Source organism: Anser brachyrhynchus (genome assembly GCF_964034855.1).
Source record: "Anser brachyrhynchus genome assembly, chromosome: 1".
In the NCBI taxonomy this organism is placed as follows: domain Eukaryota; kingdom Metazoa; phylum Chordata; class Aves; order Anseriformes; family Anatidae; genus Anser; species Anser brachyrhynchus.
In genome coordinates this window covers 86,815,367-86,832,475 of record NC_137694.1, presented here as the reverse complement: position 1 = coordinate 86,832,475, position 17,109 = coordinate 86,815,367, and the positions used below count along the sequence as shown (strand labels likewise).

The 17,109-nt window shown below is 34.9% G+C and overlaps 1 protein-coding gene across 13 annotated transcripts in view; it reads right to left on the bottom strand.

Annotated features, from left to right (window-relative positions):
- Positions 1 to 17,109, bottom strand: part of CADM2 (cell adhesion molecule 2) — a 659,818-nt gene that overhangs the window by 111,951 nt on the left and 530,758 nt on the right. For all 13 annotated transcript variants that reach the window (XM_080574601.1, XM_080574596.1, XM_080574602.1 and 10 more), the window contains 2 exons: positions 16,763 to 16,900; positions 11,805 to 11,975 (listed from right to left, as the gene is read on the bottom strand). In XM_080574601.1, coding sequence (XP_080430727.1) covers positions 11,805 to 11,975; positions 16,763 to 16,900 — 309 coding nt within the window. The remainder of the gene's footprint in view (positions 1 to 11,804; positions 11,976 to 16,762; positions 16,901 to 17,109) is intronic.

Here is a 17,109-nt window from a genome sequence, read left to right as displayed (position 1 = left end):
TTTTTAATAAGAATCCCAACAGCAACGGATCATAATACTACAGTCCTGCCCAGACGAATAGATAGGTTTTTATCACCAGAGGCAACTATTTAAAGCTGTCTTCATAGCCAGTGATTGCCACTACCCAGGAAAACTCACATGTTTTCCTTTGTCACTAAAAGGGAAAAAATGTATTAGCACCCCACCTTCCTGTTGTTGCCCTTTGATCATTTTCAGACCACTCTAAGTTCTCATATATAACTGTGTGTAGGAGCATCTTCTGCAAAGATCTATAATGCTCTGTTTTACTCAGCCATTATTTATTTACCCTGTTCATTTTTATTTTTTTTTGTACACTAACCACCATTTTCTCTTTGTGCCAGATTTCAAATTAGTATGACTGACTCATTACTACACCCTTTTCTTCCTATTTGTTTAACTAAATTATTAGCTACCTACAGCATATCTTTACCTTGTAGTGTTATTTAATGATTGCAAACCTTCTGAATATTTAAAAACTTCCATAAATTTCTTGGACATTTTATCGTGGCAGTGAACAACAACAGTTCTGGTGCTAACATTTTAAAAAATGTTATAAAAATCTAACAGTGCAATAATAAAAGATTATTGCTACCTTGTAATAAATGACTGCCAGATGATTTTTAAAGTATTTCCTGAGAGACTAATTCATTTGTTTTATACTTGATTGTGTCTGTATTTTTTTTTTTTTTTTTTGGAAAAAGCAGTTTTGTGAAATATCACAGACTTCTTCATTTTTCATAGTGTTTTCTCTCTATTATTTCCTTGGAAACTTTCTGTCATTTCCAGATGTAAAGACAAAATAAGCAGATATCTCTGCAGATGATGATGATTCTGTGATTCGCTGATTAATTAGCACTGGAGCAAGCATAGGATAGTTTGAGGTATCCTTTTTTTTTTTTTTCTTTTCTTTTCAGAAACTGTGAGATCATCTATTTCATATATGGATGGCAATCACAAAACTTTTTAAAAATTCTGTATTTCTACACAATTTTATTCCCATTTCTGAAAACAACTACAACAAACCTAAGAAATTAGGCTTAGAAAAAAAGAGAAATTTAAAGAAATTTCCAAGGACAAACCACTCTAGTACATACAAAAATAAACATAAAATTGGCTATCCCAAATGAGATCTGAAGGAAGAGAGAGGAGTACTCTAATCAACTCTGTGAAAGTGCTCACCATTTTTAATAGCTCTAACACTTAACAGCTGCTTGCGTCCTACAGCTGTGAATCAGCATTCCTCCAAATTGGGCTTCTTTTGTAAATGACAAGTAGCATGGCTTCTACTTGTGCCTTATTGCTTTGTAATAGGCACTCACAAAGCAAATCTGCATTGATAAACTTTTGTAAATTACCCTGGGAAATACAGTATCTTCAGTGTTCTCCTTTAGAATATAACGAATGACTCCTTGCTTAAAGGGATGAAAGAAGTATTTTGCATCTGACGTTGTTTTATTAGTAGTATTTGTGGGGAAGACTATCTAGATCAAACATGTCTTGTGTCATGGCAATTGCATTTCATTTCAATAAATCTGTTCAACAACACTACAAAATCAAGCTTTATGATATTTTTTGAAATACTTCGCTTTGATAAAGGTGAATACTTGGTACAATATCTGCATGGATATTCCCATACCTTCTTTTTATACTCCTTTAAAAGCTACTCTACAGTCAAGCAAGACTAGAACCATCATATAGTCCCTTTGTTATCTGAGATTCTTTGATGACTATTATGTCATCCTTTATCTCATCTCTTTCAATTCAGTTTAGAACAATGCTTGTTGAAGAAGAAAGTAGTAACAGCTTGCACCAGAAGACTGTAAAAACACTCTCCTAGATGCAAAACAACAAGCCAAACACCAGTGTGGAGTTAAAAAAAAAAAAAAAAAGCTTGATCAGTGAAATATTCCCTCCTGATACTTGTAATTCACAAGTGCCTGAACTCAAGTATCAACCTGGCAGGAAACCCTTTAAGTTATTAATTCTGTGAAAATTGATTATCTGGTACTTTGTTAAAAATATTTGTAGTACCTATTTCAACATCTCAGCTGTCAGTCACATCATAATCATTCACCACAATTGCTAAAAAGAAAAAAAAATATATATAAAAATAATTAACACGTGATAGAGCATAACGCACGGCTTGCGGTTTTGTGAAGGTGAAAGAGCAGATGGAGGTACACTACCAAAACTCCTCAGCTCCTCTCCATTCCACTTAAAATATGTTAAAACCTTATACTTCCTGTTGTCATGTTATGTGTTCACTGATCGTTCTTACCTGCTTTGTGGTTGGTCTTAAAACAGAGAGAAATGTGAGTGTAATGTTGGCTATGTTGGGAGACCCTGCTGAGCTAAGTGATAGAAAGAGAGGCACTGTCACCACAGTTCTACGCGTGTGCCACTTCATGAAAATAGTTAGTACCAGTAGCACTACCTGTGTTATTTCCCCATTGTATGCTTTTGCAGAATAGGGTCACTGGGTTCTTAGTTATCCTTTAAGTCCCATACACACAGGAATGACAAGGCAGAAATAATATTGACATTGGCAACTCCATTCTGGTTTCTTCAGTGATCAAGTGAACTTCAGAACTCAAGTGATGAAGCTCAGTTTCACAACTTTTATTTTGTTCAATCATTTCTGTGATGCCACTTCTTAAGACCAAGCAATCCCCATTTTGCTCACCTCTTCAGACGTATACCTTTGTTCCCTTTAACATCTTTGTTATCTTACAAAGATAACTCCCTTCAACTTACTCACATGTATCCATTTTCTCAATTTTGCAATGTCACCTAAGTGAAATAAATGAAAAAGCTAGATAAAACAAACAAACAAACAAACAAACAAACCTTCTACCTAAATCCCAAATTTTCAAGAAATGCCTAAGTCTGAGTCAGTGTACGACCTTTTGATATAACTTTCTCTTCTGTATCCTTAGTTTCTTTTCCTTACTGCCTTCAGCTTTCTCTAGTGTCTGACTTAAATTATCTTGAATATGACTTGAGAATTGCAGCACAACCAAAACTGCTGAAGGAATAAATAAGAGCTCTGGATGTTCAGCATCCCCCTTCAAGCATTTTTCTGACATTTCTATCAGACAGTGGGCACTATAAAATTTTAATCTATAGAAAAATCACTAAGTGGTAGTATCAGGACATGAAAATCTGACTTGTTTCTTATAAATATTATATAAATATTCTTATAAATATATATCATGTTTTGAAGAAGGGCAAGTTTCTCTCCCTTGGGAGGTCCTACTAACAATCTATATACATGTTTCACTGTCTCACCTGCTTGCTAGTCATTAATTTTGGAAATAAACTGACCCCCCCCCCCCAGACTCTTCAATAGGGAAGGACTTCTTTGTCCTTCTGTCACTAGGTTACAGTGAGATGGGTTGTAACATGGGGTTTGAGCTATAAAGATGGTGTAATTTTCAGTCTCCTTCCAAGACGATCCCATTTGAAATAATACCTAGTCTAGGCTAGAAAAAAATAAAGAAGATATCTTAAGCATATTTTGAAGGATACATGGGGCTTAATGGATCTTAGTCACATACATGAAAAATTCTTTCTGAAACTGGGACCTGATTTGGAGCTTCTCAGACACTACATTGTCGTCATTCAGCCACTCAGTCTTTATTGTCCAATTAGTGCTGTGCAATATAAAGCAGTTATAACAAATGTATTTAAAAACTTGTTTTCTAGTTTTTCTGTAAATTCAACCTTCTGCTACATATTTCTAACACAGATCATCTAATATATTCTATTACATTCACATAGGCATTTATCCTATGAAATACAATACAGATAAATTATTTATTTTTTAACTACTTTTCAGTGACTGATCATTGCTTAGATTAGGAGCTTCAAAAACCCGTCAGCCAGTATTGGGGGTACTGCTGCTGGGCTGTTGGTAATAGATAACCATATCTGCAGCCTACCTCCTTACACAGAGAAAGGTTTATAATTACAGGAATTCAGCAGCACTGTTTTTTGTTTGTTTGTTTGTTTTTACACCATACACTATTTTTTTTGCACTTTCAGGTAGATGAACTAATGTGTTCTGTTTTTTTTTTTTTTTTTTTTTTTTTATGGTCACCAAAGAATATTCTTCAGTGGCTTGACTGATGGCAATGGCTCATGGCCAGACATGAACAAATTAACTACGCAACCTCAAAAGCCTATAGTATGCTCTATAAGGTTCTAGCCCTTCCAGAGAGACAACAGTTGTTAGCCCACCAGTGCTCATTAACTCAGGAGTGTCACCACGCTGACCCAAGCTACCATCTCCACATGCAAAGTACTATGCTGTTCAAATATTTATTTGTAACTGGTTCAGAGGTGACCTTCCTGTGCTCCTCTTCCCAGTGTAGTGGTGTTCTCTGTCTTTTTAGTCCTTTCCCACAAGCTGTCTCTTTCCTGTGCCTAAAAGATTACTCTTCTGAAATAAATATATTTAATGTTTATTTGCTGAACATCCTACTTTTATTAAACATTCCCTTCCAAACTTCCTTGGAAACATTCTCGAGCCTCCCTTAAACACACTACAATGAAGTGGAATAACCTGCCCACATCATATTTTTAAAATCTCTGTGCAGAATATATGAGCAACTCAGTGGATTTCCCTATAAAAGATTTTAGAGAGAAATAAATAATATTAGATTAGATTTCACTTGTAAACCATATTTGAACATAAGCCTCCAGATGGGAAAGGTCAGGATTGTACATTAACCCTTTGAACTAGATATCCCCTTTGAAAGATGAAAGTTTGGTAGTAAATGAACCCACAAGTTTTTGAATTATTTTGCATTTAAATAATGGATTTCTTATTTTCATCCATCATTAACCTAATTGATCTCATTTAAAAATGCAAATTGTGGCACTGAACTTTCTTGTTCACAGATACTATTCTTTACTGTTTATCATAACTATCCTTTATGTTTCATTTGTTTCATACATTCATTAATACAAAAAGCTCAAACAAGATAATTTAGCTTATTAACATAGTGTTTACATAATTATTGAGCTAAATAAATAGAATAACTTCTTATTTACTTTTCATTCAATATAAAGAGCTGTACTTGTAGGGAATGCTATATCTTTTAATTTGCATTCTTATTATTACTATTTTTAAAACTGTCTTTTACATTGGCAAATATGGAAATATCATTCCTTTAAGGAAGACAGAATGGAAGGTTGGTCACCACAGTACTGAAATAACACTGAGATGCTATATCGTCCATCTTACTGTTCACACTGTGATTTAGGGAAAACAAACAAACAAACAAAATAAAAAAAGAAAACTGTTTAGGGTAAACAACAGAAGACTGTCATCACAGGTGAGTCTTGTGTAGAAACCTGAAGGTGTACAAAGACTGAACTTGTCTCAGAAGAACAGGGAGTCAACTTTAAGACCTCAAATTCTCATTCTCAAGAGAACAGGAATCCAGCAGAATTTCTTAACTGAAAGAGAAAAGAAGGAACATCTCTCCAGGAGAGGAGTTGACCTCCAAAGGATAGGAGCATCCATTGCGAAAGACAGTCCTTCTCTGTCAGAAAGATGGATCAGACTCAGGTATGTGAGAAAACACCTAGCTTTTCCAATATGAGCTTAGAAGGATTTTAAAAACAAACAAACAAAACAAAACAAAAAAAAAACTAACAAAAAACATCATAAATTTGTATGGTTCTCAGAGCAGAATCTAAGAGCTCTGAAGAAGAAAGCATTAAAGCCAATGAAGACATTAGGAGTACACCCATTTGTGGACAAAACAACTCTGCTGTTTCAATGGGAAATTTCCTCAGCCATGTGCTCAGTCTCCTTGACATATGTTATATTGTGCAATAGGATGGGCCATGCCAGAGAATGTGCTGCTTTATCTGTGCCATCTTGATACTCCTGAAAGAAGGCTTAAGCTTGAGATATTGGCTACCTGCTTCAAGTTCCACAGGTCTCTGATGTATCACAGATCCCAAACACTCAAATTATTCCTCAGCCACCATTCGGTTGAAAGAAAATGAAGATGGGACATATCCTACCCATTTACAATACAAACCAGATGTAGGTAACAGGGAAAAATGTCCCTCTCTCCTCAGAATTTATCATAGCTAAGAGGTGTCCAACTTCATGTGCTTTTGTGTGAGCACACAACTGCCTCTTCTGAACTACAAAAAAACCAGCAAGTCCATAGTTGATAGTCACCCTGAACAGTCACCAAAGATATTTTAAAATGTAACTATTTCATCAGAATTAAACATTAAGATGTAAGAATGCTGTATTTTTTTTTTCTCTTTCAATAGACTTTCAATAGTTCTCATGTGGAATGGTCTCTTAGGCATTCCCCATAGACAGAGGGTCTAACAGTCATGACCACTATGTATGACCATTTTCTTGCCTTTTAAAAAGTAATAACTTATTTCATATAGTACTTATGAAATAATTTAATATAGTATTATGAAATAATAACTCATTTCACATATATTTCATATATTGCGTATTATAATATATATATCATATCTTATATTTTCACATAACACTTTTCTTTCTGAATGCAAAACAGTAGAAATAGTGTTCCAACAAAAAAACAAAACCAGCCGAGTAAAAATAACAGGTTCTCTTAGTGAGAGAATAACTCTCTTAGTGAGCATCAGGTAATGTAGCTCTTTGATAAAATTACTCTGCCTTACACCAGCAAAAATTCTAAACCAATCCTGTTGTCAGAGAAACCTCCATTTGTTAATACACCAGAAATCACAGTAATACACTGTCGTTGAACACACACACATGGACGCGCACACACAATTTTCTACATGGCTGCACAAGCACATTGCTGATTTGCTTATCTGTGGCCTCCTGCATTTGAGGTGCTTTGTTTATTTAATGCAAAATCAATAGCTGTATTTCCCAGACAATAGCCAACAATCTCTTGGAATAGCTGCCTAATTTTAAAGCCAAGTTCAGACGTTCATTGCGAAAGAATCTAATAACAACCCACGAATGAAGAAACAGCCTATCACACAAATATCATTAGAATAGCCTATAGAAGCAAGTTAACTGATGGCTATAGACTTGTCAGACTGACAATTCACTGCACATCTGTGTCTGCCAATACAGAATTTACTCAAAATTGCCTCTCTAGACACTTCTTTACATAACACATATTTAGCTTATTAGTGCTGTCATTTGGGAGTGTGGTCAACTTTAGAGCAAATTTTCCCTGTGTCCATTAGCACGGATCACATCACAGATGCCATTTTAGAATCACGATGATTAGGTTTGAAGTTCAAATGATTTTATTTCACTTTAAAGCTTCAAAAACAGCCTCTGGGGCAGACTTACACAATTAATTTTTACTGAGGTCTGGTGGGTAATTTACTGTAGTCAGAGGATTTTTACTAAGGTAAGGTAATTACCACTGGGTAATTTTATGGCACTCTGTTCAGTAGCAAGTAACATGTTGGCTGGCTTCTTCTTGGAAAAGACCCAGAGAAAAACGAAGATGCTGCTTCTGAGACAAGGAGGAAGGATGAGCAGAAGTCACTCACTTCCCAGATCTGGACCAGAAGTTGTATTTGCCCTCAAAGTGTCTTTTTAGGAGTGTGCATGAGGACTTACAGTATACAATCCTGTAAATATTGCACTGAGAAGCTTTCAAAACTGAAGTGCTGCACCTGTGATTCCTTAATACAGGAATGAAGAACACCTTATTTTAGTTTGAAAGCAGAAGTAAACAATGAAACAAAACATCCCTCTGAGATTTGTATTTACCACTTACAAGAAGCACTTCCTAATAATCAGTGGCAGCTAGGCTGACAAGCAAACTTCAGAGCAAAGCCGCAGGGGATACGAGTCTATTTTAGGTTTACTGTTGACAGTAAGGGTCAGAGGAAAAATAAACTCAGCAAGCAGTGTCATGCTACCACAAACCTCTGCTGGCCAAGCAGAAAGTAAATTATGGCCAAACCTTTCAGCACAAGAGAAACAATTGGGCTATTGGGCTGCCCTGCAGTGCACAGAGCATGACATACAGATGAACAGGCTTAAACACAAGTGAGACATAACACAAATTACTGATAAATAAAGCTCAATAGATTGGAGAAACTAATCATCTCACAGTCTGGACTGGGGTAGAGCATGCTCACCCCAACAGCATTGATATTATTTTAATATCTGAAGTCTGCAAAATTAATTTGGAAAGCCCTGTGAAAACAAGAACTGATCCCAGCCTCCTTCAAGATACCCTTCTTTTGGTCAAGCTGCAAGTAATATAGATAGTCTCCAGTTCTGGACCAGACCATTAAAAAATAAAAGAGCAGTAGAAAGACCCAGAAAGTATTTCTATTACATATGTATATATGCAAAAACACACACATATATATTAAAAAAACAACAACCACCACCTTTATAAGTTCGCTTCTCAGCTCAATTTCATGTACAGTCATACTACTGGTGAGAGCTGATTTGATTGCTCTATCACACTAAAAAAAATAAGATTTGTGTGAGGGGAAGTATATTGCATATTTATATAACTGCTGATGGCATTACTGGCTTTAGTATTCTTAAGTTTACTTCCTATTAAAGATAAAAGCAGCTGTGGGGATTCAAAAGCATCTCTATCTAGACCTCTGTGGACTCATTATAAATACCTGTTTCATATACTCTGATTGCGTAGGGCAGATTTAATTTTATTCTATCATTCATTAGACATAAATAATAAAAAAAAAATGTTATTCCAAACATTATGTTACTTTCCTTTTTTTTTTTTTTTTTTTTTTACCTACCATCCACTGGATGCAAACAAAATCCTGCAATTCCTACTGTTTTTTAATTTGCTTTTATTTATTTTTATTTTTATTTTTTGCATTTTGATGAAGCCACATTTGTTTTGCCCACTATCAGGGGATAGTTGCTTGAAACAAAGTAGATTTATATTATTATCATTTTTATTTACTTTCAAGCATAATTATACAGGGAAGAAAACAACAGAAATAGCAAGGCAATTTATTATTGCCCTTTTTTTCTAACTTGTGATGATGCACTGGTAAGGCGCTATCCACAGATAGAATTCCTGAGATTTTAGAAAGGTGTTTAAAAAACAAGTGCAGTTCTAGTGGGTGATACCGAATCAGTTTTGTGTTAATTCTCTGGCAAACTAACATCCATCTGTACCATTCTGTTTCACCCATTTAAGATACTTGATTATCATTCTATTTCCAAGCTGTCTGCTCATTTGAAGTACACCGGAACATTTGGAACAAGTGCCCTATGGAGCAATGCCACACTACTTGTTTGTGATTTTAGGCAGTGTGACTTTTGGAACTAGAGGACGTCAAACTAACAAATTCTCATGACGTTTCTCATGTTGTCCTGTTAATTCTTCTGTTTTGTCAGCACTATTTTTGAACTGCTGTCAGCTGGTATTGAGGTTATATTAGATCATCTCACACATTGGGTCCTGTGAGCATGACTCTCATTAATACAAATAGGATGTCTCTTCCATGTTTGTATCTTATGAATTGATGGGTAAAAATCAGCCACTGACTGCAGTAATACCACAGCTGTGATGGTGAGCAATAGAGGGGGACAAGCAATAAAATCAAAGACCTCAGATCCAGTGCTATGTAAGCCATTCAAAGTCTTTGTGATTGCTCTAGTAAATCATCCTTCTGTACTTTTTCCTTCAAGGCTCTCTGCTGAACCACATCATATTTCTCTTTTCCTAAAATTTCTTTTAAAACCTTGTCCCAGGTAAGACTGCTGAGTCGTTGACCATGAAGTTGTAAGTGGTAAGGAAAAGGACAATAGACTGTTCTTAGTCTCCTTGTCACCAGTAATTAAATACTGCTTTCTCCATGGTTTTACATGGTATTCCCACCTTCACTTCTAAATCTGAGTGTATTTTGGCACATTTCTCACTTACATTTCCATGTATAATGATTCTATACCAGTTCTGGAGAGGATTAAATTGGTTAGTAGAAAATTAATGAAGCAAGCAGGAAGGATAGAGAATAATTACTTGTGCCTTATGGCTTTTGGTAAGTTGGCATTCTGAGGGGGCAGCATAGCACATAAAGCACATCAGGGATTGTAAACACCCTGTGCAGTTTGTCCTTGTTGGAGAACTTCAGTGAACGTGCAGAAAAGAGAGAAGGGTCTTGTTCAAAAAATGAAGCAACAGGCAAATGGAAAGATGCTCCCTGCTGGTGTTTAGTTAGATAGCGTCTTGCTGCCTAGGGTGCAAAGGGAAAAACTGTGAATATTCAGGAAATTTTGTATATGACTGGCCACAGAAAGGCTTTTCTGCCTTATGTTACTCACACAAATCAGAAGCTTTCCTTTACCTTGAATCACATTATACTGCAGCCACTGTGACTCAGTTTAAACCTCCTATATTTGCCATGTTTCTGCATCTACTCTACCATTCAGTTTGGTAGATCTCCTGTATTGCCAGCATCTTAAGCAGGGCACTGGAGGAAGAGCAAGCAATCTGGATGTGATGGCATGCACCAGATCAGTGGCTGATGGTGATGGCATTTAGAATTCATGGAAATAAAGCTGTTAAGGATTCATGTCTCTAGTACAGATGTCATTAGAACATTTTAGGGGAGGCAGGTGTTTAACAGTCATTTGGTGAAGAAAGGCTTTGATCTCCCTCAGTAAAGTGATGCATAGAATGTATCAGAAAACAGTTATTTTCAGTACACATTACTTATGGATACTAATCCACATCTGCCTCATTTCAGACTTCTTGTAGATGGCATTTTTAGCAACACTGTCTGCTTCTATGCATGGAGTGTTTTTGCCATCACCACATTTTATGTATGCTACAAGTCTTAGACACTTACAGAACTATTCCTCTGTTTAGAAATAAGTTATACATGCTAACAGTCCTTGACATGGTGTCTTGGGAACTACCTGCAGTTACTGGAAACTTGTCTGCCTTGTGGACAAGCTTGTCTGCTTTATAATAGGTTCCTTTGGTTACACCTACCCTAGAAACGGATCTATGAAAGGTCTCTCCCCTTCACTTGGTCTGACAATATTTTGCAAATGTCTTTTTCAGCTGACAAACAAGTACATGTGTTCTACAGAAGTCCATGTAACAGTACACTGAAGAATTGTTGATATAACGCAAGCGAATATGAAAATGTCATCTGATGGTGAAAAGGTGTTTGCCTGAGTGTCGCATAATTTATAAGTGAGAAAAGTGACTTGAAGGACAACACGACTTTCTAGTAGTGCACACAGATACATAGGCAGACTCATTCAAATTTTGAGCATATCTACAGCAATATCCTATATAAACATGTCCTAAAAATACATTTTAAAGGGCTCTTCCTCCTAGACTTTTGCTATTCCAGAATTACACAGAGTTTCATTAGCAGGATTCAAAGTTACTGAGGCAGTCTGGCTGAAAACTTTGCTTTTTTCATACCCTTGTTTCAAGTTTTCAGATATTTTCATGGGGTAATCATGGACTACTATGATTGATGTTAAAGCCCTCTTTGATATTGCTACAATGATAAACAAAAAAGACAAATGCATTTCCTCTCTACCATTTTTCAAAGCAAACCAGGAACTCAGTTCCATAGTATTTTCACTAGTAAAACACTCACTAACATCTTTAGAGTTACTCCTGAAATTAAAAAAAAAAAAAAAAGAGATTCGCATAAAGATGTTATCCATACTCACTGTATCAGAGATTTTTATAATTTTCCTACAAGAGAAACTCTAAAACAAAACAAAACTATAAAAGCAAGCATATATAATGTGTATTACTTACAGTGTATTTCTAGAACCTGCATTGCTATCTGAGGTGTAGAGTTTAGGGATTCATGATCTACTCTGCAACTTACAACTGCACCATCATCATTGCGATCTGCAAGGAAATCCAGCGTACTGCTGACTGTGAATGTTTTACGATTTGCATCTTCTTCTTTTAAATATTTAACATCTGAAAGAGAAAACAAGCACACATTTTTGTCTTGAGTATTTTCAGAAAAAACAGTCCAACATCAGACAGCTACATTATCTATCATACTTGTTGAAAAAACATACCTTTTATATCTATATCAATCCCTTTAAACCACAAGTAATTAGACTGCAGTTATTCCAAAATTTTCTCCTATTATCAGAGGAGGAGATACACATTGAAATCAAAAATGTCAAAACTGGTAACATGATACTGCACTCAGAGGGCAATTTCTTTCACCATTCTCTCGTATTTTTAGGTCCAAATCTGATATAAACTGTCTCTGCAGTTCTTCAGAAAAGTGCAGTCTCCTCCCACCCTTGCTTTCCTTATGTATTCACAGTGTCACTAAATATTAAATTTTCTATGCCAATGCTTATAATCTTTCATAGTAATGCAACATATGAATATTACTAAAGCCATGTGAACTAAGGATTGCATGCATTAATCCTGTGCTTACTTTATTCATTGGTTATTCTGTTTGACTAGAATTATGCTAATTTATGAATTAAACTAAACCAAAGTATAGATACAAACATTGACAGAAAAAAATAGAAATAGAGCACCTCTTAGTATTTAATTGAATCTCCAGACACATCCCAGAACACCATAAATAAAATTACTTCAGAGATAGCTTCCACTCATTGCTTTATACCATGGTAAATTGGCCTACTGTTTAACAGCAGATCCCATTAAAAATCCCTGTCAGATACTACTGTGTTGGGAGCCTATAGCCATGCTTAAGAAGAATTCAACTCAGCTCAAGGTTAAGGTTCAAAATCAGAAAGTTTCACTGTAAAACAAACAAGTTACTTCAGAACTAGAAATCCAAAAGAATGAGTATTTAATTTGAAAAGTTATTACGCATAAACTGCAACATGAGATCTTCTTACACATACTTTAGAACTGTTTTACCTGGTTTACAACTACTTAGAATAGTTATTGATTTTAATTTATTTCAGCAAAATTGTAAGCTGATAATATTTATTTATTACAAGGAAGGCTTTAAAGGATATGTGTAAATACATAAATATATATATTAAATTACATTGAGATTGCATATGTTGTCTGTGTCCTACAAAAATGAAAAACAAAATTTTACAAATTATACTAAATCCCATTAGAGAAGAAGATGACCTACATAAAATTTCCATGAAAGATCAATTTTAGAAAACAAATCTTAAATGGTTTAGGTTTCTTCTAGATTAAAAATACCTCTGAAATCAGAAAGATGGCCTTTTTCGTTGTCTCCAGAAAAATGAAAGACATTGCATAGTTATACAACTTCTTTTTTTGTTTGTTTTGTTTTGTTGTTTTTTGTTTGTTTTTCCCTAAGAAATTTATTGCATACAAGCATTTTGTTTGGTAGTTGGTTGCTAAGCTTTAAGAGATTCAATTTCTGCCAAGGTGGCAATTAATATTTAGAGATCAGAAGGTGAGAGAAATATTGACCAGGACTAAAGCAAAATTATTAAAATCAAAAAAACAAATGTCTTCACTAATTTTTGAAGCACACATATGAGATTTTGTTCCAAGAGTTAGGTTTCAAAATGTAATAGTAACCACCTATATAGATAGCTTTCTGTTTGTAAGTAATGTACACATGCCACTGCTTACTGACTTCAGAGGGAGGACAGACAGCTCCTGAAAACATCAACAACTTTCATTTCAGTGAGAGGCTGTGGATGCTTAATCCTTCAGAAAAACAAAAACAGTTGATTTCCTAAGTGGATGTTTATAAGCGTTTCTCTGGACACCTCTTATTTGGAGGCATTAAACCCCTAATTACCTCTGTAAAAAAAGATGGTGCTACTATTCTATAAACTGTTGACATCCTCATCAACAGAACTACTTAGCTTGTCCACTTTACCAGCTGTATCTTCTCGGATGTTTCTTCATAGCAAAATGAAGGTGTGATTATAATATTTGCTAACAATGTAAGCCCATCTGGATATAAATAGCAGTGGAGATCAAGCAGTGGGCATGTTACTGCATGCTAGCTTTCAGAATACCTACCTAGGGTTTTTAAATAATTTGGTTTATAAATAAACCCTATTAATAGGGTTTTTAAAAAATTTGTAAATATGTCTATTGTAGCCTATTTCACTTATTTTCTTGCTACTCCTCTCTCCTTAAAAAAAGGCTAAAAAATCCACTACAAAGAAACCTTTCCTGGAAATGACTATAACCAAATGGGTTCAGGGATGCCTAGACAGAAAGTAGCTTTAGAGAAGAGGAACTGGGGATAGTGAGTACTGGTTGAAAATTAGTCAACAGTGTGTCTTTACAGGGTTGAAAGCTAAAAAGAGACTGCTCTGCACTAGTAATAGCATAGCCAGGAAGGCAAGGGAAATGGTTATTCTTCTTTGTTCAGTATTTGTGTGGCTGCATCTAGAGTAATAGACCCAAATTGGGCTTTCCAGGACAAGAAGATGTCAACCAACTGGCGTGGGTTCAGTCAAGAGCCACAGAGATGGTCAGTAGCTGGAGCAGACAACGTATAAGGAGAGGCTGGAGACAGTTGGGTTTGTTCAACCTGATGAATTGAAGACAAATTGCTGTCTTCAAATACTTAATGCATAGTAATAGAGAACAAAAATACCGAATCTTCTCGGACATGTACAGCAAAAATTGAGGGGCAGTGAACACAAGGTACACTACAGCAAATTCTGATCATGTTTCATGAAATATCTAGATATAATGAAAATTCTCCCCAGTAAGGGCTTTCAAATACTGACAGACTGGAATCTCTGTCTTGCAGACTTTTCAAAACCAAACTGGACAAGGCCTTTTGCAACCTGATCTAACTTTTGAACAGAGGTTGGGTCATCTGATCTCTAAAAGCCTACTATGGGGCCCTTCTATGACTATCAGATAAGCATACATACAGATACACTAAGATTATCTAACACTAGTTTATATCTCATAGGTATAGATGTTTGATAATTAAAATAATAAAATGAAGTGTTAGAATGTCTGTCATACATTGTTCATTGTCAGTCATTTATAAGAGCGCATGCGTACAGAATTCATATAGAAACACAGATCTTTTAAAATGAAAATTCTGATGTTTTACAAGGCAAATATAATTTTTGTTTACTTTTAAAATGAACTTCTACCATGAAATGGCCTTGCTATCTAAAATACTTTCAGCTTCTGCCTATAGGTTTATGAAGACAAAATGTTCAATGCCTTTGTAGATGTTTTGCGTATATTAACATATATAAACTAATTCAAAATATCTTAATCTGTTGAGACAAAATCAACTGCTATTATCTTATTTATTTTTGAAACTCAATTTTCCTAGAAAAAGAAAGAAAATCCATAAAAATATTCCTGAAACTTAAAAAGAAATATTCTATGTAATATTGTTGATATAGCATGTGATTAATTTTATTGAAAAAATGCAATTTTTATATAAAAATGCATACTTAGCTTCTCCCATATTTGTGTTTTTAATAATCTCCTTCTAGAAAGGTAACTAGAATGCTAAACTGCAGATTCTTTTGTTAATTTGGTGCACATGAGAGACAGAATGCTAAAATAAAAAGTACAATACTCAGTGCTTCACATTCGGTCTCTCTTATTACTAGCACTTACTCTATGATACAGTATTCTTTTACCACATGATGATTCCTTTTTTGAGTAATAGCAATAGAGCTACAATTTTAGAGTGCCTTTTTCTCCTTTGGTGCAACTCTGAACTCAATGCATCATTTATATTCTTTTGCACCATGTATAATATACTGTAACACAATTGGATTTACTGGTTCCAGACAGACGAACTCCTAACCTTTAATGTCAGCTGCATTAGCATATAATTTCATATCTATTTTCTCAGATTTATCATCTCACCTTTTACAGTGCACAAAGCTAATGTAACTTCTGCTGATGCCACTGCAAACTGGTTAGGTTATTTTATTTCTAACCTTTGTGAAATGGCAATGTGCTCTTCAGAAGACCTAGAAAACTAAACTGAAATGAATGTGCTCAGTGCTTTCCTCTCATTTCTGTTTTTTCCCGTTAACCATTCTTTTTCACACATCAACTTTGTTCCTTCCCCAATCCCTCTTTAAAAAGAAACAAACATCCCTTTAGGATCTGCTAAGAAGAGCAAATCAGTTAAGGAGCCAAAAGGCCAAATTGCTAGTTTGGCTTCAAATACACATCAGGTGAAAGAAAGGCAAAGTTTTTACACCAGATTTAAAATATAACATAGCAAATATAATATAGCGATTTCTTCAAATTTCCCAGTGACTGCTAAGAATGGCTACAACTCCTTACCTGAGCAGACTCCATAACTCTCCTATGGGAAGTACACTTTCCCATCTCCTCCAGACAGTCCTGCCTCACCCAGTCATTTAGGGTAGTATAACATAAAACTGGCAACTGACTAAATCAGACATATGTCACATAACAAAGGCAAAAAGAAATGAAAAGGTAAAATATCTGAGGTGAGTGTTACTGCTGTGACAACAGTAATTCCATAAAACATTTGTCTATGAAACATCTACATTAAGTTTAATATGCTGAACAGAGTTCAGAGCAATTCAATACATCAGTTTTTACCACTGGAAGAGAAAAATAAAATGTTGGTTATATGTCCACTACAGTAATTTATAATCAATTCCTTATCTACATACTATCACTAATTCATTTAACAGTTGAATATCAAACTCTTTTTTTACAAATATAAATTAAAAATATAATTCTAAACAATGCATAGTTTTGACAATTGGATCAAATTACATGGGAGTCCTTTTAAATACCTTTAACTTCTTTGTCATTCTTGAACCATCTGATATCAGCTGCTGGCTTACTACCAGATGTCTTGCAAGTTAGCTGCATCCTCTCTCCCTCCATAACTGGTGAAGTAAATCCAGTAATTTGTGGCTTCTCAGGAACACCTAACAACCAAACAAGCAAAATGTTTCTGATATTTTCAACTGCTAACATAAATATATGACCACCTTAAAGTTATTTTTTTCATGTACCCTAAATTCTGGAAATAGAGTAATTAGTTGCCTTTTATCAAAACTGAATGCCATTGTTTCTTACTGTAAATAAAATGCCAACATGAACTTTAGATGATGCTAAATAAATAAATAAATAAATA